Source organism: Pleurodeles waltl, chromosome 5, assembly GCF_031143425.1.
Source record: "Pleurodeles waltl isolate 20211129_DDA chromosome 5, aPleWal1.hap1.20221129, whole genome shotgun sequence".
NCBI classification, from domain to species: Eukaryota; Metazoa; Chordata; class Amphibia; order Caudata; family Salamandridae; genus Pleurodeles; species Pleurodeles waltl.
Window position 1 is genome coordinate 1,666,358,498 of NC_090444.1, and position 23,903 is coordinate 1,666,382,400.

The window sequence follows — 23,903 nt, forward strand, 5'->3', positions numbered from 1 at the left end:
AAGTGTCAGGTTTACACCAATGTGATTTTAAAGGTAGGCTTAATTCCTTGAAGGGAAAAAGGGAGTGGATTAAACATGAGGAGTGACGAACACAGTATGAAACAGTTCATATTTACTGGGGGATACCTAGCAAACTCTCACGATCTGGCACTCACAACTGTCTACCCTCCAGAAGCCGTACCAGTAATGACAAATGTACAACTGAAAATCATTATAATTCAAAGAATAATTTATTTGCTCATATTCTAACTAAAGTACATACTTCAGATAAGATTTAAGGTTTAATGTTATACATTTCTATCTGCAGGAGCAACTTCCAACAGCAGCTGGAGGTGCAAAGTTGCTTTTTTCAAAAACTTTGGATATCGTTTGAAGTGAACCAACGGAATGTAAACAATGATGCCGCTAAGAATGAACAGAATGACATATAAAAACTCAATCTGAGGGCTGTCAATAATAGGAGCTAGCACAAGGTACACTGCAGCAACAAGGAAAATGATGGGTATAATGACTGGAACCTGTGAAGAAAAAAGAAAGAAAGCTTCAGAAAATTTTAAGGCAAACATTTAAGACATCAATGTTGACTGGAATCAAATTGAGTGAAATTACTAAGAAATGATTTAAAAACGACCATTTCCAGATTTATTCATCGCTGTCTCGCACGACAGACAAGCTCCTGCGATGTGATGCAATCTGCCAGTCACCATCCCTTCTCACTTGTGACTGTTGAGATGTGCTCGGGGTCAATACCCATCACTCTTATCTTCTATAATACCTAAGGCTGTTGGATGTTGTTTATTTGATTGTTTAATCACTGTGAAAATGAGTTCTGGTCCATTATTGTAGGCATCTGGAAGCAAATTAATGTAAGAGATTCAGCTCAGAAAATGTTGGATTAAAAGCTTTTTCTAGCAGCCTTATGTTGAAAAAGAATAGAATTGGCGGCACCTGCCTTCAAGATTTTTCTAGTTATCTAAGATGTTTTGTGTCTTCATAAACATCTTCTGAGAACCTGGGTAGTGAGGGTTTCCGCCTTTTCTTACTGTCCAACAGTGCAAAATCCTCAATCAAGACCTCCATGCAATTGTTGTATTCCTAATTTCTGGTATTAATGTCTGTCTGTGAGTAAAAGGAGGGAAAGACCCACTGTATTAACTAAAAGGACAAAAGTCAGTATTCTTTGTTTTGCAGAATCACAACATTTTTTTTTCTGTTGGCCTAGGTTTCACACGTGGGCAAAGGCTAGCTTATCAAGAATATGAAGGTGGTGTGACCAATCAGCTGCAATGGGGTGCTCAGCATACACATGTGTATACTTTAAGATGATAAGGTCTAGAGTAGCACCCTTTAGGTGCATTGGGCTTTGGCGATATTTGAAGCGGGAATGGAGGATAACACCTTAGCACAGTTGTTGGAATTGTCACAGTAAAATAACAGGAAGATGCTGATTACAGAAATCATCAGCTGGGTGATTGTGTACATAATGCATTCTTCAATTAAAGTTTTACTATCTCCAGTGAGTGGTAGATGACATTGAGTCTGAGATTAGAGAGACAAAGTGGAGATATCCAGAGATAGGCACTGAAAGAAGTGACAGAAAGCAAAAGGGAGTTTTCTGATGTCTAATGTGTACTTGTAGATAACAGCTACTCCACCACTATGTCTGTGTTTGAAGTCACACCTCAGAATAGAATACTGGAGGAAGAGTATGTCTAACACATAGTTAGAGCAGTCATTAAGTTATGTATGTCAGTAGTAGTATATTAGGGTCAAACTTTGCAAGAGGGCTTGACTGTTGAGTGGCAATTTTATAGTAAGCACCAAAATGAGGGGTGAGTGGAACTGGACACCGCAGGGCCTAGTCACAATCTGCACTCTGTAGTACTACTCATGTACTAGAAAATGCTAGTCGCAAATCTAAATGTTGAGACATTTGTCTCTCCTAACCTTTTTTATGCAGAGGTTTCCGTTTCAGATGGGAAGGTTTCTGCAAATGTTGATACCTGTTTTAGTAGTAAATTTGAGGATAATTCAGAAGAACTTGGAGGAATGACTAGAAAATAAGGAATACTTACTACTAAATGGGAGGGGATTAGGGAGGAACAAAGAGGAATTTAGGTAGGGACATGCATATACAAACATCCACCCACAAAAGAGTAAGCCCATTGGTATCCAAAGTGTACTTATAAAGTTTCTAGAGACAAAAGGAACCCAAGACAGTTCTAAATGTACTCCAGGCCAGGCTTCGAGTAAGCACCTCATAGGGCCCCTCACAAGTACAGCAACAGACTCCTTTAGAATCCATTGGAAGCAGGGATTTTGCGAGGGTGGGATTTATTTTAAATTATTTGAAACAATAATAATTATTACTTAAATTAATATATTGCATATATTTATTTATAAAATATTTAATGTAATGATTTAATGTGATGTAACTTATTTTTGTTAGTTTTACATTAAAAATAATTATTTTAAGCTATTTTCCTTTTAAAATATTTTAGTATGGAGTTTGAGTTTGGAATCCAGGGTGAATCCAAGTGACTTGGCATTCAGTAAAAGTTGGAGTTTGAAGCCACCAAGGCTCATGTCATTCAGCCAGGTTTGTACTGTTTCTTATTTGTTGTTCTTGGCAACAAATTAAGAATTCAGTTGTGGGTGTATTGAGCTTCAGGTGGGTGCTGGACATCCGGTGTGGATGATCTACGGGCAGTGTTGGAGGAATCCAATGCCTGACGAAGAGGAGCCTTTCTAATAGAGTTTTGTATATTGGTGAATCTTGCTGGTGTTCTTTGCGAGTAGAGCAGCAAGGTGCTCCATGTCCAGGTTGGAGATGACAGGTCACAGCAAGGATCTCTGTGAAACTCAGCAGGTGATAGGGATCCTTTGGGACCTGTGAACAAACTGATGTCCATTGGAAAGGTAGGAGGAGAACCAGTGAAGGACATTGCTGGTGAATCCCATTCGAGCCTCCAGACGTACAAAGGTTAGTGGTCAGCTGTGTCAAAGGCATACAACACCGACCACTTCAAGCATTATAATAGTTTTATGACTTTGTAGCAATAAGGCTTAACTGATAGATGATTTGTTGTCAAAACCGACAACTCTGCAAAGACTAAAATACAATTTTGCGCAAAATAATTGTCATAATTCTTGTATTCTTTCTGTTTGTTCAGATCAGATGTCATAATTACTCTTAGGCAAATTGTTATGTGCATAAACTAACCACTGAAACCTTTGGCAAGTTCAAGGTGTATTGTGAGTTACAAACACTTGAATTTTCCAAAAGCAACAAGTATAAAATGTTGAATGCTTTAATAAATATTTTGTATGTTTGGACGTTTATGTAGTTCGAAAACGTTTAGAATATATCAACAATTTTGTTACGTTTTTTAACTCTACTTGCCTAGAACTATTAAATCGTTCAAAAACATTAAGAATATATCAACAAGAAACCCTCATGAATTGACCACAATGCTTTTTACCCTTCAATAACATGAACTATAGAACACAGTAGCTTAAATCCTTGACTGCTCTGTAGGCATGTATTTTAGACAGTATAAAATTGCAACGTGCATAATGCTGAGATACTTACCTTATATGGTCTTGGTAAATGGGGCTTCTTAATTTTTAAATACAGAAGACCAGAAATAGTTATGCCATAGAATAACCAGGCAGTAAAGCTATTTATCAAAGAAAAAAGAGGAGAAAAGAAGGATGAAGTGATTCACTAGAAATTATTCTGATTCACTAGAAACCATTCACTGTGTGAGCTGTCAACATTATTTAACATCTATGGTTACATATTTTATTATTAAAGATTACATTCAATACATTACAAAATAAAATCATTTTGCAGAACTCATGGAATTGTGTGAGGTACATACATATTTTCTGATAAGGGATAGGATAGACAGTCTAGCCAACTTAAAGAAGACAGAAGTTGACTAAATATACCAATACTCACAGCAAGATACTGTTGTCATCAGTGCCATGCCCACAATTTCATTAACCCCTATTGCTTTCATGTGCCCCCATATACAGTTCAGGCCGGCGTTCTCCAAGCACTGATATTTTGATGACTGCTATGATTTTGATAACTGATAGTTTTCTCATTAACTTATGTCCTTCACGGTCAGAGGTATGGAGCCAAGCACGAAGTAGCACATGACAGAGAAAAGACAAAATACCCCATACACACTGGGGCTAGAGGTACTGGGAAGTTCAGACTAAGTTTTCATACAGATTCCAAAACCTACACACTATAGTCATTTGGTAGCAGGAGCAGACCCTTCACCATTTTATTGGATTCCATAGGATAAACTTCACAAAAATGCGATTCAATTGAAGCATCATTTTTCACAAGATTGCAAGCTTTTGGAAAAGAACACTGTGTGTACAAGTCTCTTCTATTCCTGATTGGCAGAGAGCAACAAATTCCATCAAACATAAGCAGCAGAGATAACTGATTGAGGGCAATTAGTAACACATTACATTAAATTCCAACAACTCTCAAACGTGTTTGGACTCAAAGACAGGTCTAAATTATGTGTTCCCCCAACAGTAATGAAGTGAATCACTCAGTCCCATCTGGAATAATTTACACATTGTATATTAAATTCGATCTACTGTGCGTGTGGAACATTGGAGTAACAAAACGTATGCGTGCCCCCTGCAAAGTACCTGTCGGGGGCCTGCTCTGCCCTGGACCCAGTCAGCGGCCTGGCGGAAGTGCTCAGTATACAGTTCTGAGGGGGGCTCCCGAAGCTCATTCCCCTTCCCCACCACACGGGGGCCTTTGTTACGCCACTGACGTGGAAGGATGTGTCACTGTCATGTCCCGATAAAATGATTTCCAAGGCCCAATTCACGTCCCCGATTACTGGTTATCAACAGTCACCACAATGGTTTGCTTTTTGGGAAGGGATCAGGTGCAGCCCGTCCTTTAGGGTGGAGGGGCCGCACCCCCCCAGCTTTTGCCCCTCATGAAGAGTGTCTGTCAGGCTGAACAAAGGTCAGCCTGACAGACACTTCATTTTCAGCTCAGACAGCCAGGAGTGAGACATGCGCGATTTACGCAGACTCCTGGCTGTCTGAGCTGAACTTTGCTGGGCTGAGCTGGTCACAGCTCCTATGGGCGTGACCTCCTTGGCTCAGCAAAGGTGCCTCGAGGCCCTCACCCTGGGTGACGAGGAAAGCGTCACCCATTGACTTCGACCTGGGTGCTTTAGATTTAAGTCCTGAAGCGCCCAGGGCGAGAGTCAATCAGTGACACTTCGTCACAGAGTGGGGTGGGGTCAGCAGTCTCATTGACCCCATCTCACTCTGTGACGAGGCTGGGACTGCTGCCTTCCCTCATTGGAAGGCAGCAGTCCCAACCCTCCTGGTACCTCGAGGCTGAATGTAAGTGTGTGTGTGATGTTTTACAATGAATGTTTGGTGCGTTCGTGCATGTTTGAATGTTATGAGTGTTGTTAATAGATGTGCGTGCGTGCATGCCTATGTGCGTGTGTGTGTGAGAGAATGAGTGTGTGATCTTTTAAAATGAATGTTTGGTGCGTGCATGCGTGCATGTTTGAATGTTATGAGTGTTAATGGATGTGCGTGCGTGCGTGTGTGAAAGAATGAGTGTGTGATGTTTTAAAATGAATGGTGCGTGCGTGCATGTTTGAATGGTATGAGTGTTAATGGATGTGCGTGCGTGTGTGTCTGAAAGAATGAGTATGTGCGAACTTTTAAAATGAATGTTTGGTGCATGCGTGCAAGTTTGAATGTCACAAGTGTTGTTAATGGCTGTGCGTGCGTGCATGCATGTCTGTGTGTGAAAGAATGAGAGTGTGTGTGTGTCTGAAAGAATGAGTATGTGTGAACTTTTAAAATGAATGTTTGGTGCGTGCGTGCAAGTTTGAATGTCACGAGTGTTGTTAATGGATGTGCGTGAGTGCGTGCATGTCTGTGTGTGAAAGAATGAGAGTGTGTGTGTACTTCCTGCCCGCCCCCTCCCTCCTAAAGCTGCCGGCCACCACTGGAAGGGATGATTTAATACTCTAAGGATTTCCTCCCAGTATAGGAGCCTCATTCCTGTATCTGCCACGTAAAAATACTGTTGCAGGATCCATAAGAATAGCAAAAGGTTCTGGCAGAACCAAGCCCACTATTGAACATAGCTATTGAAAAAGTCAAAGGTCCTCTACAACGCCCACTAACGAAGTGACATTTACTTTCCCTAGCAAACCCATGGCACATTTGAGTATTCCATGTACAAGGCATGGATTTTTCAAAACGATGATACACTGGATTAATTTCACACTTACATTGCATCCTGTGTCAGAAACCTTGAGATACCAGATTATCAAGGACTGAATATTATATGACAAAAAATATCATGTCATAAATGCTGCTAAAAAAATCCACTGTAATTGAGTTAATAACGTAAAAGCTGCAACCAAAACGACAATAGTTTTGTAAGCAATATTTAGGACACAAAATTAAGGCCAAACAATATTTTTGTCAATGATATTCTGACACAAATTCTCCAGCAATTTAGAGTAATCCCGTCAAAAGCTGCTATTTTTGTGACTGTGAAGCGCCTTGGCAAGGACAGAAAAGACTGCTGGTCGGGCAAATGGGGCTTAGCACCCACATAAATGTTAGCTAAGGAAACATAATATACCGTTGAAGACCAGAAGCAAATCCTCGCCTTTGTATGCTACCGGACTCATCGAGAGAACGCCCTCTTAATGCAGGCGGTGCTGTGGAATGGAAACCGACTTGTTTCAGCACGCTGCTACTCTTCCATGGATGAGTCAGAATTGATTCCAGCATTACAATCATGACTTGATTTTGGGGATACTAGGATTAAGATTTGAACTGTACAAATCTGACATATAATTATGAACCATAATATACAAATATGTTATTTTCCATGGATGCATTCTGAGGGGTACGCCTTTTGGCAGAGTTCATACAAATGAGGCCCCAAAGGCGGTAGCTTCAAATTATTCGTATTTACCGTCTCTCAAGATATAAAATCATACTCTTTCAATAACACATAAACTCCCGGCATTGTAGTATGGGGTTAAAAAATACAGAACAGAACACCACCTACATTTAAAAAGATCTTGTGAGTAAATCCCTTGGCCTGAATAGCTATGATTGACAAACCTGCCTCATCCTAGTTGCCAGTGGCTACATAACCAGACCCCAGAATAGGAGACACAGAGGGTAGCCTGTTACCACACTCAGGAAAACACATGCCACTGGTCAGCAAAGAAGCTATCATGGGCCTGCTCAGCATTCGCATCTTTTATTAAAATGATTCCCAATTCCAAAGGCATTTGTTGGGGGTTCCATAAAATACCACCCAAACCAATCAAACACCGTATTAGTGCTGAGGGTCAGAACCACGTAGTAACTTCTGTAATATACAGGGTTTAGAAACAGCAAATTGCGTTTACCAATAGTCCACCATGCATGCCCTCTGCTTATCCCACAAAGTCTGGATACGTAAGGGCATCTAATTTCAGTCACCATCTAGGAAAATGTTCAGTTGACGCTGCTCCCCTGCTTCTTTTGACTTGTTCCATGTTCTATGGTCCTGTTCGGTTCTGCTGCCCTACTGGTGTTCTGTGTGGCAGACCTTCCACTTCACTAGCTCCATTCCCTTCTGAGATTCTGCCAAGATGGCACTGTTATACAACTTTACGGATGTAGATGATGTGTCCTCACATTGGTGACGGTGGCTGCCAATGGCCCTCATGGTGGCCAAGATCTTCATACTCCAACACTGGAGTTCTCCCCAGGTCCCCATTCCCCAAGAATGATCCACGGAATTGTACTGGTTGGCCACACATGAGCAGTGAGTCTATAAGCCTCAGGATCACTTGCATGAATTTTAGGAGGTGTTGGGCCCCTTCCTACGTTTTAGGTAGACTCTAATTTTGGGCTGCAGGGGCTACGCTTCATATCTGTTCAGCTTGGGCCAGATTCCTTGCCCTTCCTTCCACAGGGTGTGGGGGGAGACTTTGACATGGGTTGATACATTGGTCCTGGTGGAGTGGCACTCATGCGCCTAACCTTGCCCTCTGAGGTGCTGGGGGGATTCATGGATAGTTGTTGGGACCTGTGCATGTGTCCTGATAAGTGGGGGGGAACAATGTCGTGGGCCTGGTGCTGCTGGGCTGGCTTGCAGGTAGGTGTGACGATGCTGGCTGGTTGTGATTCTTCCTTAGCAGGACTATGGTGGGAGTGCTGCCTAGCGAGGTGCCCTGTTGGAATGGGGAATGTTCTCTCCTTTTGTTGCTGTATATGCTCCTTGACTCATGTACTTGGTTTTGTCTCTTGCAGGTTTGTACTGATTGTTTTTTCCAAAAACGATTTCTGTTGTATTCTTTCTAATGAATGCACTCCTCATGGGATAATGGCAATTGTTGCCCATAAACCTTTCAAAATCTAAATAAAGAAATGTTCAAAAAAAGGAAAATGTTCAGACTCCGTGGAAGAGCCAAATAATGAACAAGCAAATATGGTAAGATAACATAAATGCAAGGAGGGAGCCATAAGTCCAACCTGGAAAAGCATTTGTGTGGGTTGGAAAAGAACACATAACGCCTATTATTTAGATGATGATGCTAGATCATTACATTATGCATTACATCTCTCAGGGCTTGCGTTGTTGTCCTGGACCACCCCCTTCTACCATTGTTTATTAAGGTTCAAATAAAGAAAACACAATCGATTCTCCTCCTACCAGCAAATCTGGAGCCTTGAGGAAAGAGGCAGTATCAAACGTACCAACAGAAAATAAGGATTTCCAATGACCGGACATATAATCTCAGAACAGAACAATCCTGGCAAAGTACCTTTCTCTGATTGGCAATGTATTTACCTTCAAGCTTGAAACAGTGAAGATGAATAACACTGGTCTGGTGCTCTGACAAATCAATACCAACGCCACCTTTTTTGTAGAGTTTGTAGTATTGTTTACTAGGTCTGCCCACCTCCTCGTAAACTTAGCAGCTTCTGCAGCCTCAAAGCGTGTCTCCTCAATTTAAGCATCCATATCTCTCAAGTATATGTTGTCTCTTAATAGGACATCTGCTTCCTTAACTTTCAGGGTGCTGGGTTTTCATTCCTTTTTCTTTCTCATTACTGTTTGGCAAACATAATCATTATCCCAGTCAAAATAACATAATAGAGAGAGGAAGGAGATACAACGTAATTTATCATTGCCACATAAAGTAATTAACTCCCTAGTTTTAATTGAAATTATTGCATTCTACATGCTTCAGTTTTTGTCATACTTACACACTCAAGAAGGGAAATGACTAAACTTTAAGAATGTACATGTTAAGCTAAACCTAATGTAATATTTAAATGTTTTTAATTTATAATTGAGCAGATTTCCCTTGTATTTCAATATAGTCTTTAAATCTCATTTATTTGGACTGCACATCTTTAAAAAGACTGAGAAGAAATCAAACATTCAACATACCTAAAAAAGTTTACTATGCTGCTAAAGTTTCCAGGTATTATCATGATTAAGGACACCACTGCTGTAAAAATCAAGGCTGGAGAAGGTGTGAGACGATGAACGTGAGCCATCGACAAGACATCTGGCTGAAATTGAATGCAGATTAATAACAGTTAATCATAATGGATTCACAGGAAACATGTCAGAAATCTATGTTGTCTTTTATGTCATCAAATATTCATGCTGTAATGAATGCTTCAGCCCAAAACAGCCTTGCTAGAAAGATCATGACCACCACCAGGACCAGATGTGCATGCACAGTCTTGCAGTTGGCTTGGAATATATTAACACTGTTCATCAGTCCATTGATTCTGGACAGCAGGGGAGTGGAGTGGCTATCAGCATGTCAGGGGCAGGCAGGCACTAGGTAGCCCGCAGGGCAGGGTGCTGTGTAATTAAAAGGTTTTACATGTCCTGGTAGTGAAACACTTTTACATTAATTTTTCACTACTGTGAGGCATACCCCTCCCTTAGGATAACATTAGGGATTCCTTATTATATTTAATAATCTGTAATTCCTAACTGAGAGTAGGTTGATGTATCATGTTAGCTATCTATGGAACTGTAATGATAAACCCTCTTTAATGGTATAGTCGAATTTCTCATTCTAATTTTGAAAATGCCACTTTTAGAACATTGGCATGTTCCTGCCCTTAGATGTTTCTGCCTGCAGCTTGTCTTGGGTCACATGACTGGTGCAGCTGACAGTTAGACTTTGTGAATTCCTCCCAGACAGTCACACAATAGAAGGATTAAGTGTGCCTCAATGGGCCATCAACTGGCAGGATGAGGGGGGTGGTCATAGCCCTACTTGCACCTGAATAGACTGTGTCCTGTCTCCACATAAAAGGCTTAATGACCCTGTATTGTCACTGCAGCCGGCTTTGAGCCAGGGCAGAGGGGAGGCAGGGAAACCCAGCACTTCAAAGAATCTTTCCAGAAGCTTCTCCTACCCTCTGGGAAAAGGGCACCAGTGTATAACTAGCATCGGCAATACCAATAGGTCTCACCTAGGCAGGACCTATTGGCTTTGCCAATATGTTTTAGCCATGTTGTACACCAGCTTGGTAGCTGTTCAGCATGACTAAAAGTCAGTGGAACAACAAAGAGTGGTGTGGAGAGAGTGTTGTAAATTACAGTGCTGTGCTGTGGAGTGGGGTGTTATGGAGTGACATGAAGTGGTGTGGAGTGGTGTAGAGTTGAGTAGTGTGGAGTGGAGTGAAGTGAAGTGGAGTGTCATGGAGTGGCATAGAGTGGAGTGACATACAGTGTTGGACAGGTGTAGAGAAGAGTGGCGTGGCATATAATGTGTTGCATAGAGTGTTGTAAAGTGGCTTAGAGTGGATTAGATTGTCATAGAGTGGAGTGGCAGAGAATGCCCTAGAGAAGAGGTCTTCAAACTGGGGGGCCTCAAGTGAGCCCCGGGGGGGCGCCAGACAGTGGCCAAAAGAAGCAGTATACAGATAACATGCCTTTGTTTTAAGCAGAAGCATGTTATTGCATTTTAAAAAGGTAACAGTACTTAACTGCCATTTTTAAATAGGTCTAGACATATTTAAACATTACCAGCTTTATAAAAAACAATTGTGAAAACTTCTGAGGGGGGCCCAATGATTTTTATTTTTCAACTGGGGGCGCGGCATTAAAAAGTTTGGAGACCACTGCTCTAGAGTGTCATGGAGTGGAGAGTGCATAGACTGTCAGAAGGAGTGGCACAGAGTGGAGTGAAGTGGAGTGGCATAGAATGGAGTACCAGAGTGGCATGGAGTGGAGTAGAGTGGAGTAGTGTGCCATAGAACAGAATGGAGAAAAGTGGCATGGAGTGGCATAGATGGAGTTGTGTAGAGCTTTGTAGAGTGGAGTAGTGGCGTGGAGAGGATAAGAGTGTCACAGAACGGTGTAGAATTTAATGGGGTAGAGAATCATAGAGTGAGTTGTTGCAGAGTGGAGTAGAGTGGCCTAGAGTGAAATGGCGTAACATATAGTGGTGCAGGAGACTGGCATCAAGTGCAGTGACTTAGAGTACACTGGGTTTGAGTAAAGTAGTGTACAGTGCACTGGTGTAGAGTGCAGTAACATAGATTAGAGTAGTGCAGAGTAGAGTGGTGTGGAGTGGCGCAGCACAGATGGAGATGCAGAGTGTAATGGCATACAATGGAGTGGCAAAGGGTGGAATAAAGTGGCATAAAGTGCAGTGACATAGAGTAGATTGTTTCAGAGTAGAGTGAAGTGGTGCATGATAGAATATAGAGGTGTAGATTAGAGTGACCTAGAGTGTAGTGGCATAGAGTGCATTGGCGCAGGGATGAGTGGTGAAGAGTACAGTGCAGTGGCATAGGGTGCAGTGGCATAGGGCACAGTGGTGCAGAGTAGCATAAAGTGTGGTGGCACAGTGCAGTCTTGCAGAGTAGAGTGTTTTTCAGTGCAGTGGTGTAGAGTGCACTGGTGAGTAGTGCACTGGTGTAGGGTAGAGTGGTGGAGAGTAGAATGCTGTAGAGAGCAGTTGCATACAGTGGTGCAGAGTAGAACAGAATGGCATATAGTACAGGGACGTAATGCACATTGGTGTAGAGTGGCACAGCATGCACTGGCATAAGGTTCAGTGGCAGAGAGTGCAGTCTTGCAGGGTAGAGTGTCTTAGAGTGTACTGGTGTAGAGTGTATCAGTGTAGACTGCAGTGATGTAGAGTGTTGCAGAGGAGAGTGCTGTAGAAAGAAGTAGCATACAGTAAAGTAATGCAGAGTACAAGAAGGTGGTGTAGCATGCCGTGGCGACCAGTGCGGTGGCATAAAGGGTTGTAGAGTACAGTAGTGTAGAGTTCAGTGGTGCACAGTAGTTGGCGTAGACTGCATTGGTTTTGAGTAGGGTGGTGTAGAGTATTTTGGGTAGAGTGCAGTTTGTTAGAGTAGAGTAGCATAGAGCGCAGTGCGTAGAGGAGAGAGGTACAAAGTAGAGTGATGTAGAGTGAGGCAGCATAGAGTAGAGTGGCATAGAGTGCAGTGGTGTACTTTCTAATTATGGGAAGCAGGAGGCTTACCTGGTGGTTTAGAGATGGAGGGGCAGATTTTCCGGCCCTAGATGCGCCCCTTTTTAGATCCCCATTCATAATCCCAATTTTGATTGTTATTTCAATCAAGATTGATTGATCTCTCATTAACAAGGCAATCAAAAGAAGCTAAAGCACACTGTTAACATAATTGTATCTAATAAAACATTTCTGCAGCATTCCACCTGTGTAAACAAGGGGCTATTCATTCCTCTTACCATATGTCCTTCTCTAGCAGCAACATAGCATGAACGACCCCCACAGAAAAATGATCCGTTTGCTGACCCAAATGTGGACAGAGCAACTGCAAGCGGTATTAGCCACGACCAGCTGCTGCCAAGAACTTTATCTCTATGAGACGACAAAGAACACAGAAATAAAGTTTAAGATAAACACTCATTGATACAACTTCCTGACGCCATTTCAAAGCGAGTCCGATCCACATGCTCCTGATGGTGAGATTGATGGGAATACTGTATGATATTCAAAGAGACATGGCATTCTAGTAGTGAACTGATTATAAATTCTTTCAACATCGGACAAGATCTAGCAACGTTTTTTAATATGAACTTTATTACTTTGTTACCAAGCTCTTGGATAATGTAGATTATATCACATATAAAGAATATATTGATTTATGTGACCATGAACTTGTTTTTTGCTTTTTTTTCAAAGTACGGGCCTGAATACATCTGCATATTATAAAACCATTTGCGATTAGATACATTTCCCAGAATTTTAAACGCACACATTCATGGCAACAAAAACAATCCCCTTGATAACAGCACCTGGAGGTCTGGTAGTGATGGTCTGAGGCTGTGGCCTAGTTTTGTACCTTTGGTTTGGAATGTATCTCTTTAAATGCAGACATTTCCCTCCCCGCCCACACTGAACTACATACTCTGCTACACTCTATTCCACTGCATTATTTTCGCAATTTTTTACAGAACATACTGATGCTCTGACGCTCTGTTGACGCTCTGTTCACGCCGGCGCCGGGTGGCTTGCGTCTTGGTTCCCGATCAGAGGTGTGCCGCGGTGGTGTGCCGCTGCGGCTCGGCGGCGCTTTGGGGGTGTTTTGTCGGTCGGTGGACTGCTCTTGTTGCCAGCTCTGCTGTACCCGGCTGAGGCAGTCTCCTGCAGCTGCGGCGCTTGTGGAGCCCTGCTGGCCGGGGGTGGCCGCTCCTGCTGCTGGCTGTTGCTGGCTGTTGCAGTGCCCTGTGCCCCTAGGCAGTCCCTGGTTTCTGCATCAGCTCCTGCCGTGCTGGTCCTGCACTGTGCTGCGCTGCTTTGAGGCACTTGGCTGCTCCCTGCTCTAGCTCCAGTCCTGGTTGGTCCTAGTTGGTCTCCAGCTGCTGGTGTTTGGCCGCCCTTGCCTCGTCCTAGCCTCAGCCCTCAACCCCCCAGTCTTGGTTGTTGCTGGTGGTTGCTGGCGGTCCGGTTGTTGCTCGGTCCATGTGGTCCTTGAGCTTTGGGAGGTACAAGGCGAAGTGAGGCACATCCTGAGGCGACGGGGGACAGGAGAGAGAGGAGAAGTAAAGAAGTGGAGAGGGGTGCTGACACCAGACCCCGGTGGACGCGAATGGATGCACAAACAACGCAAGTAAGCGACTCTACCAACTTGCTATCAACCTGCTAAGTCAGTTAAAGACAGTTATGGATATTTGAGACACGAAGCGTCTGTTGAGAAGAGAGGAGCAGATGTTAATGGTGCCGGAGGGATAGACACCATCCGTGTACTGCGTTCTGTGTGCCGCGCATTGTGTACCTCCGCAAAAGCAATTCTACTTCCAAAAAAAATAATAATAATTACTGAGACTGAAACTGCTGGTACTGTCCTACACGGCAAGAGTTCAAGCAAAAAAGATATAATAAGATAATAACAACAATAATAAAAGTTACTCTCTTAAGACCCAGTAAGGAATTGAGGGGGGGGACACAGTGAAGTCTTCCAAGATGGTCGGAACAAGAGGAAAAACAAAGAGGGCCAGGGAGGCCAACGAGGCACTAGTCCACGCAACGAAATCCCAAAGACCAAAACAGGAACCTGACAGTCTGCAAGATCCTAGGTTAGACCAGGACCAGGATCCCGGAATCACTCAGCTATCCCAAAGGGAATTCGTAAACCAAGGAGAGGTCACAGCAGAGGGTGTCCAATCCGGGAGCTCCGGCGACAAAAGTGAACCAGGAGAGGAGATGGGTGGGACACCTGAATTGGCTTTAGGACCTCTGCTGTTGGCCTGTACTGACCCCGAGGATACGGGGCGTGTAATATTGAACGTAGGACAAAACTGCAGGGGGCCTTGCATTGCAAGTCCTCCGAGTAGGAGACAACAGTACACACTGACGTACCCGGGCCCAGGTGGGATCAGGGGGGCAAGGAAAGCCAAACCAAAAGCAAACACCATTACCAACTACTATAACCATGTGAACATAAACACTGATCGGCTGCAGATGCAAAGCTTTAAAGCTAGTGACTCCCCAGTACCGCCACCGGGGGAAAAAGGTGGCAACAACGTGGGGGGGGGGGTCGAACTGCAGCATTCAGAGACCGGGCAGCCGGATATTCCCCTATCCCAGCTGCGATCTGCTCGATCATCTCGACCATCTTGTCCAATGAATAACTCCTTCAAGGATGGCGAAGTGGAGTTAAACAACTTCCCAGAGTGGGGCCATTCTTTGGGGGAGCAAAGAACAAGCGATGAGCCATTTTATCCCGGAGCCCAAACGGGACTATTAAATCCCGGGAGCTCCTTACTAATTTACCCCCTACAATGTGCCAAGCAGAACTTATAGTATCCCAAAATACAAAAGGGCCTGAAACAGAACAATTACTAATAAAGTAGGCCCGTAAGCTTTCAGTGTCACAGCTTCATCGCGAAAACCAAACAGGAAAAACTAATTCAACACTGCGTAGACACGAAAGTAGTTCATTTAGTTTGGAGCTTTCCTCGCTTGACAACTCCGTAATTGGCAATATAGAGCCCCAATTAAATAGTATAACATCTGAAGATTAAAATTTCCTGGAAGGCAGTCTAATACAAGGCCATAGGGGAAAGGACGATAAGATCTCAGAAGGCCAAGCATTTAATGAGCAAAATGGGCAAGCTTGGGGAAATAGAGATAATTTCTCATTAGACCAACCAATTATTAGCATTACGAAAGTTATATGTACAACATTGGACTCAATTGCAACAACGAGCATGGCCCAGTCTCAAAAATTCGATGATCAACTTGAGCTGACTAAACAATTTACAACTTCAATACAGACCATAGATTACAGGATGGCCCTAGTAGAGGGTGTTATAAGGGAAAATCTGTTGCATCAGGCAGTGGCCGACAAGATGGACAGGCAAGCTTGTGGCCCACTGCTGGAAAAACTACTGGAAGTCCCGAAAGTAATCAAAAACATAATCGAAGATTGTAAACACAGCCTCAAAAGCGCACAGACGTGCAACCATGAGTCAATAGAAACAGAGTCCAGATTAATGGGAAGGCCAATAGGCAGAGAAGATAGAGAAGGGCCCTTAGGCCCAGGACGAGAGGATTGCCCAGATGTGAACATCTGTACAGATAAGACAGAGGGAAAGAACGGAAGTCCTGTACCTGTAATCAAAGCTTTAAGTATAGCAGAAAAGAGGGCCCGAGCAAAAGGCCTCAATCAATAGGTAAATGGAAAAATAAGTGGAAAAAAGCCAGAGGAAATAAAAAAGTATCAGTAAAAAAGGCACTAAATTTGTCACGACAGGCAACCCAGCGGGGCAAATTAGGAATATAGGTGATCAGCCTGCCCAACAGCAGCATAGAGATCAAAACATTAAGCCAGAGAGTCTCGAAAAATCAACTGATAAAGACAGTAATTTTATAAATAAAAATCCCGGACTATTGTGCGACAAAAGCTGCACTCACCATTCCCACATTAATCGTATACCCACTGGCCTCAGGGGAAACCAAGCGTCTGGGCATGACACAGATAATGGAAGGAGGTCGGAAAAAGATCCAGGTGTAAACCTAGGGACAAGCGAGGTAAGCGACGCCCTAGTCAATGGAATATCCAAATGGAGCCTAGAGGCATCAAAATTAAGCACTGGCATGGACAAGTACCTGCCAGCTACAAAAATAGAACACCTAGCTCAGGTACATTATTCAAAAACAGTGGGGAACCACAACGGAAAATGACATCAGCTTCCGACCTCTATTACTGAGGGGGCATCACAAGAAAACAGTAAAAGTGAAATCAGGAGGGCAAAGAGCCCCGAGCTCACAGGAAGTGAACAAAGCATAAGAACAACTACGTGTGTGGACAACTTAATAGCTCCGGTTCCCGCACCTCGGACAAAAGCAAAATACTGCTCCCAGCCTAGCCCAGGAAATTACAATTTTAGTAGCCAGCCCGGGTGGGTTACTGATTCGCCTGCCCTTCCGCGCCCAGTGCTTGACCTGGAAACTGAAGAAAAAATTGAAAAATGGCCACCAAAAAGGCAACCACATGAAGGATATAGGAATATAGAGTCGCATTATGGAAGGATAAAAGGTCAGGAAGAACTAGCATCGACCGGATGGGCAGTTACCACCTACAGTAAAGAAAAGGAAGATAATCAACTTCAAGGAAGATGGTCGCAGGGAGGTGGCGGGCATACTGAGATCTGCACTGAAATAAGCGAAGAGCTTGAAGACACGATTATGTTTATCCCCGAGTACTCCTCAAGAGGAAGCCAAGACATCCTAAATAGGTCCAATATTTTACATCTGGTCAACTCTCTGCCAGCCCTGCAGAACGTAACAACCAAAGACCTTCTCTCAGTAAGATTCATACAAAGATAAGGATTAGAGTCCGGGGAATGAAAGGAAACTGTCCGGGTTTCACCTTGGATAGTAAAACAGATCGTAAAATGTTCTAATTCATTGAAGATCTGGGGAATATCTACCGCTATTCCGCAAAAGGAACCGTATCCAACAATATTTCTTGAAAAAGCTCCAAAGCAAAATGTGTCAGGTAGGCATGAGGTAAAAGGCAATTCCGGCTCGATACTGCAGGGAGCAATTAGCTCCAAACAACAACTACCTGAACGAACAAATCTGAGCAACATGAGGTTCCGCCTGTTGGTTAATTCCCCAAGAAACAGCTTGGATAACCCCCCACAGTCGCAGATATATGAAGTTCAGCCACCTAGAAGTTTGTAGCAAAAAATGGACTGCTTGAATATAAAAGACAGAACCAGTCCAACATTAAAAATCTTAAACTGGAACATTGCAGGCTTAAAAAGCAAAATGGAGGACAAGGATTGGGTAGAATTAATTAAACAACAAGATATCAGCAGCTTCCAGGAAACTTGGGGGGTTATTCTAACTTTGGAGGAGGTGTTAATCCGTCCCAAAAGTGACGGAAAAGTGACGGATTTACCACCAGCTGTATTACGAGTCCATTATATCCTATGGAACTCGTAATACGGCTGGTGGTATATCCGTCACTTTACCGTCACTTTTGGGACGGATTAACACTCCTCCAAAGTTAGAATAACCCCCTTGGTCTACTAATGCCATCGATCTAGATGGGTTTTCTACTTTCCATCTACCTGCCACCAAACAAAAAAAAGGAAGACCATCAGGAGGGAGGCTTGATCATTTGGATCAGAACTTCACTGCTGGGAAACTCTGCAGTAACTCATGTTGTATTAAGCAAGGGAATCCATACGCTTGTAGTAAAATACGAGGAGTGGTCACTCGAAATAGTAAATGTGTATTTCCCTCCTATTAGCTGGGTCCAAGTCAAGCCAGGTGTGCGGCTCCTCAAGGAACACATCCTAAACAAAAGATCCAAAGGTTGGAGGAACCCAGCATTTGGTCACACGAACGACCGCCCCCCTCAGCTTTGTAAAACCTTTTTATTGATATGCGGTGATTTCAACATTAAACCCCATTCTATTCTCCGGGATGAACAAGTAGTAGAGGAAGACTACGTTTGGAATATTCCGACACCCCTCATCCAACGTTGTCAAGACTCCAAGAAAGGAGAATTAATTTTTGAAGCTCTAATAGAAGGAGGAATCCGTACATTAAATGGAAGAACAAATTCAGATAGAACCTTCAAACCCACCTTTTGAACTGGAAAAAGGCAAAGCATAATCGATTACATGGCAATAAACATCGAAGCCTGGCACTATGTCATCGACATGGAAATAAGGGACAGGATTGAGAGTGACCATGACCCATTGCTAATGGAGATGGCCCATCCGGACATGAGTTCAGGGATCATTGAGTCTCCATATAACGGAAATAGCTTAACAATAACTATGAGACCAAATAGGAAAAACATATTACGGTCAAATGTGGACGAATCCTTTGTGAGTGTACCTAGTCAAACTTGGTTGTTATCACTCAGCACGTTCCTTAATCTATCAGTTAAAGATGCCTTACCCCTCCTGCATAATTTTAACAATCTGCTATTACAAACAACAAAGGAAAGATCCAAGCATCTCCAAACTAATCCAACAATGATGGAGGGCAGGTTTGATGGTGAGTGTTTAAAATTAAAAAGGGCGCTATCACAAGCGTTAAAGAACCGGCCTCTGAATGACTTTAATGAGCAACATTTTTATGAGTGCAGGCAACAGTACAAGAAATTTCTGAGATACAAGAGGAAGACTTTCCCACATAAGCTCTGGAAATTTCTCCTGCATGCAATTTCGGCAGGAAACTGTAAAAGTTCTGGAAGGTAATTAGGTGGGGATGCGAAGGCCCTCCGAAAAATCTAGAGCTGAACATTAACCCGCAACTCTGGGTAAAGCACTTCACCTCCCTGTATTAGGAAGAGGTCAAGATGGTACTCGGGAGCACCAATAACTCAAATAGTCTCAGTCAAGGGTTGGAAGGCAGTAACCAAAGATCAAGTAAGGCATTTCCATTTCAAGAGACTTATGTGGCATCATTAAAACGGCCCGTTGTGTCGAAATACGAAACACAGGACAAATTAGTCCCTAACAAACTCCCTAGCACAAATTCTATGCAAGCAATCCATGCCATCCCATGTGCAACGGAGTTAACACTGGAATTTAGTGAGAAAGAGATTAAACATGCTATTCTCCTCCAAAAGCCGCACAAGGCTGCAGGCCCAGATGGCATTCCTTCAGACCTTTATCTTAACCAACTAACGTTATGGCTACCTGCTTTAGCTCGTCTATTCAATAGTGTTTGGCACCACAAGGTAATCCCCACTTCTTGGAAGAAATCAATAATTGTTACAATACACAGAAAAGGGCCACGGGACATGGTGTGTAATTACAGGCCAATCTCATTGCTTGATAGTGTTTGAAAAAGTTTCGCCAAATTGATTCAGTCGCGCTTAGATCAATGGCTAGAGTATGGAGATTTATTATCGACACATCAAGCTGGTTTTAGGAGAGGCCAAAGTACAACAGATCAACTTTTTAAGTTGAACTTGATTTGCGCTAAGTACGTCACCCTAAAAGATTGTCCATTACATCTGGTCTTTGTGGATCTTCAAACAGCTTTTGACAGCGTGAATCACCAAACATTATGGCAGTTACTGTCGGAAATGGGAATACAGGGAAAAATCCTAAGGCTGTTAATCCTACTGCATACAGGAAACGCCGCCAGGGTCAGATACAGTACGAGAAATGACTACACAGCAGAGATCCCAATCCAGCGAGGCGTAAAACAAGGCTGTGTTTTGGCTCCAACCTTATTTAATTGCTACATAAACGAAGTAAGTCAAGACCTGAGGAAATTAAATCTGGATGTGCCCAAACTAGCCAATGAAAGTATACCCATCCTGCTTTTTGCAGATGACGCTGTATTACTGGCAAGAACGGAGATAGCAATGCATCGACTATTTGGGGGTTTTGAATCATTTTGCACCTCGAGGAGTATGGTTATTAATGAGGGAAAAACCAAGTTTATGATTCTTAACCAAAAACAGAAGATGCAATTGACTTTTAGGGTAAATAATAAGCCTCTGGCCCAAGTGGCTATTTATGACTACCTGGGCTGCAGGCTGGACGAAAAACTGACATGGAAACTGCAAATTTATAAAAGCAACATCTCCTTGGCCCACCAAACTGGAACTGTACTCAGATTCGCCAAAGCTACAGGCAATCAGTCTGTGAGTTCTGCACTGCTTGCATATAAAACAAAAGCAAGGGCTGCAGCGCTATATGGCGCAGAGATCTGGGGATTTAGAAAGACTCCATCAATACAAGTAACCGAGAATAAATTTTTACGCCGATTACTTTGCTTAGGCAATGCTACACCGATGAACGCAATAAGAATAGATCTTCAAATGAGGAAGATTGAGGACTACATTGCATTGGCTCCAATAAGATACTGGATCCGTATTTGGGCAAAAGAGGAACTTAAACCATATAGAGATGCATTGATGGACATTATGAAGCTACAAAGTCATTGCAAATTGCCCTGGTTCAAACATATCTCAACCATCCTGGCTGCTATAGGCCAGGAAGATCTCTGGCTCCATCCAGAAAAAATCAGAAGGCCTAGTCTATCTGTTATAAAAAAGGCATACTGGGACCAAAAGATACAGAGCATGTGTGAGACACTTAGGCCCTCATTCCGACCGAGGCGGGCGGTGGTCGCCGCCCGCCAGGCGGGAACCGCCATATGGCCGCTCCGCGGTCAAAAGACCGCTGGGGCCATTCCGACCTTCCTGATGGGCCGGCGGACGCTAACATTGTTAGCGCCCGCCGGCCCAGCGGGAACGCTGCCTGCAACACAGAAGCCGGCTCCGAATGGAGCCAGCGGTGTTGCAGGTGTGCGACGGGTGCAGTTGCACCCGTCGCGCTTTTCACTGTCTGCTAAGCAGACAGTGAAAAGCAGGCTGGGGCCCTGTTAGGGGGCCCCTGCACTGCCCATGCCAGTGGCATGGGCAGTGCAGGGGCCCCCAGGGGCCCCAGGACACCCGTTCCCGCCAGCCTGTTCCTGGCGGTAAAAACCACCAGAAACAGGCTGGCGGGAAGGGGGTCAGAATCCCCATGGCGGCGCTGCTTGCAGCGCCGCCATGGAGGATTCGCCCAGCCGGGGGAAATCTGGCGGGAAACCGCCAGACCCGGTTTTCCGACCGTGGCTTTACAGCCGCGGTCGGAATGGGCAATGAAGCACCGGCAGCCTGTTGGCGGTGCTTCAGTCATCCGTGGCCCTGGCGGTCTTGGACCACCAGGGTCAGAATGACCCCGTTAGTCCTTTATTTAAGCGTTACATTTTGTTTAATCAAGAGCTCAAACCAGCGCTTTTTATAGATAGTATTTATCCGGAAGAAAAAAGGGCTCTTTATTTTAAATTTCGTATGGGCACACTACCGGTGATAGCGGTGACCAATAGATGGCAACCCGTCCCCCCGGGTAGATTAGATTGCTGTCCATGTCTTCATGGTGGCCAAGAAACATTATCCCACTTCCTTTTATTATGTCACTTTACGCTCAAACTCCGCAAATTGCACTTACGTCCACTTTTTGGATCATATGGAGTCAGGAAGTGCAAAGCAGCGGAAGTGTTATGTATGCGATCAGATGAAAAACATATTGTGACGAAGGTCTCAACTTACATACTGGAGGCTTGGAAGTTACGTTTATCAATGCACCTGCAGCTGGCACAAGTATAACTGCTTGCGTCATCCCATAGCTGTTACTAGCTTGGGAAGCTGATGCAGGTTGCTGTAAAATGGGGATAGGTCCTGGGCTGCTATCAAACGGGTGGTTGGCACCGTAAGGCTCCAAATGATTAGTGCCAGAATAAGTTTTCTAATTTTTAGATTTATAACTTCTTTTTAGAATAAGTTAAGTGTGCTATGTAAATCATTGTTATAAATCATGTTTATGATACTGCAGGGTATATTGGGTGCACATTGGCACACGTCAAACCAAAGATCCCAAGTGTAGTTTTTATTGAGATGTTTTATCTAATGTGATTTTTACAGTGTCATGATGGATTGGTATTTATTGTGTGTAATTGTTATGGCCGGATAGGCTGACTACAAAATAAAATGGTAAATGGTAAATGTTAGAACATACTAGATGCAACAATTGCAAATATACATGGAAGTTGACAAAACAGAGAGGAGCACCCTTCTCAGAAAACCTGAACTCAATTAAGAGCTGCTAAATTCATGATCCTCCAAATATATGTAGTGGTAAATCTCGCGCAGCCTCGTGCGTTTTGTCGAGCACGAGACTCGCAAGTGGAATGTTAAAAAAGACGGTTGTGAGATCTAGGTGAGCGGTGGCAACGACTGGGCAGATCGTTGCGGCGGTCTGATTTCACAATAAATGCAGGTATTAACAACTCCTTGTGAGACGTATTTATCACAAGGAAATTGGCGACAAGCATTTTGGACCGCTACGTTGGACCCACTTACTTTTTGTCTGCTCCTCTGCAGTAGCGTTGAGAGAGCGTAGCTTATATAATATATATTAACATGAAATGTTTATGGATTAATGTGTGATTAATGTGTGATAATGCTGCATAGAAACTGTAATAATAGTAATTTTGCGTAGACGTGCACTTGAAATGTGTCCACTGGGAGTGGCCACCAATGTATACATGGACTAATAATGATGACCAAAATGTTTATATTACGTTTAAATAAGTTTATACTAATGTTTGCGTTATTAAATCTGTGCTGAAATCCTCATAGGCCTTAAGTTAGCATGAGCCGAAGCTTAGCTGCTTGGCTCTCATATTAAATGCATTTTTCTATTTTTCAGTATGCTGACTCACAAAGGGACACAACCCTGCGTGTTCTTTTTCTTCAAATTAGAAGACGAATGTAGCCATGTTAGATCCGTTCTCAAGCATTCTTCAGTGTGTGCAGAGTAAATGTTAAAAGTAAATTGAAACAGTGTAGATTAATGTAATGTACAAGGTCATTTAAACCGGTGAAGACAATGGAACTGCTGACCAAAAGATGTGCAAAGAATTACAAAAGGATGAAATCATACCGGACGTGCCACCTCGGAAGACGTCAATTATGAAGACTAATCAAAGACTTGTAAAATAATATGGGGTGAAGAGTTGGGTTACTTAATGTAATTTTTTTATAGGTTAAAGATAGTGGGGTATAACAAATGTCCAATAGAATTTTGGGGGAATGTACAATGGAAAGGGATAAAAACCCATGTCACGGGGAGTCATTTAGGTGGGTTAGAGAATGCTATTGATTTTATCCAGAAACTTTGTCACTCTGTTTGGTGATTTGGTGGTTTACTTAAAACCATCCTTGCCCTTAGATTTGTCCATGTTACACTTTACCTCCTTCTGAGGAAAGTGCCCTTTTGCCCCGAAGCTGAGTTTTGACTG

General features: G+C 43.3%; 1 protein-coding gene across 1 annotated transcript in view; it reads right to left on the minus strand.

Moving 5' to 3' along the window:
• Positions 1-211: 211 nt before the first annotated feature.
• Positions 212-23,903, minus strand: part of LOC138296658 (b(0,+)-type amino acid transporter 1-like) — a 318,433-nt gene continuing 294,741 nt past the window's right edge. The window contains exons 6-9 of the mRNA XM_069235997.1: positions 12,794-12,926; positions 9,491-9,615; positions 3,593-3,680; positions 212-518 (exon numbers count right to left, since the gene is read on the minus strand). Of these exons, the coding sequence (XP_069092098.1) occupies positions 288-518; positions 3,593-3,680; positions 9,491-9,615; positions 12,794-12,926 (577 nt within the window). The 3' untranslated portion in view covers positions 212-287. The remainder of the gene's footprint in view (positions 519-3,592; positions 3,681-9,490; positions 9,616-12,793; positions 12,927-23,903) is intronic.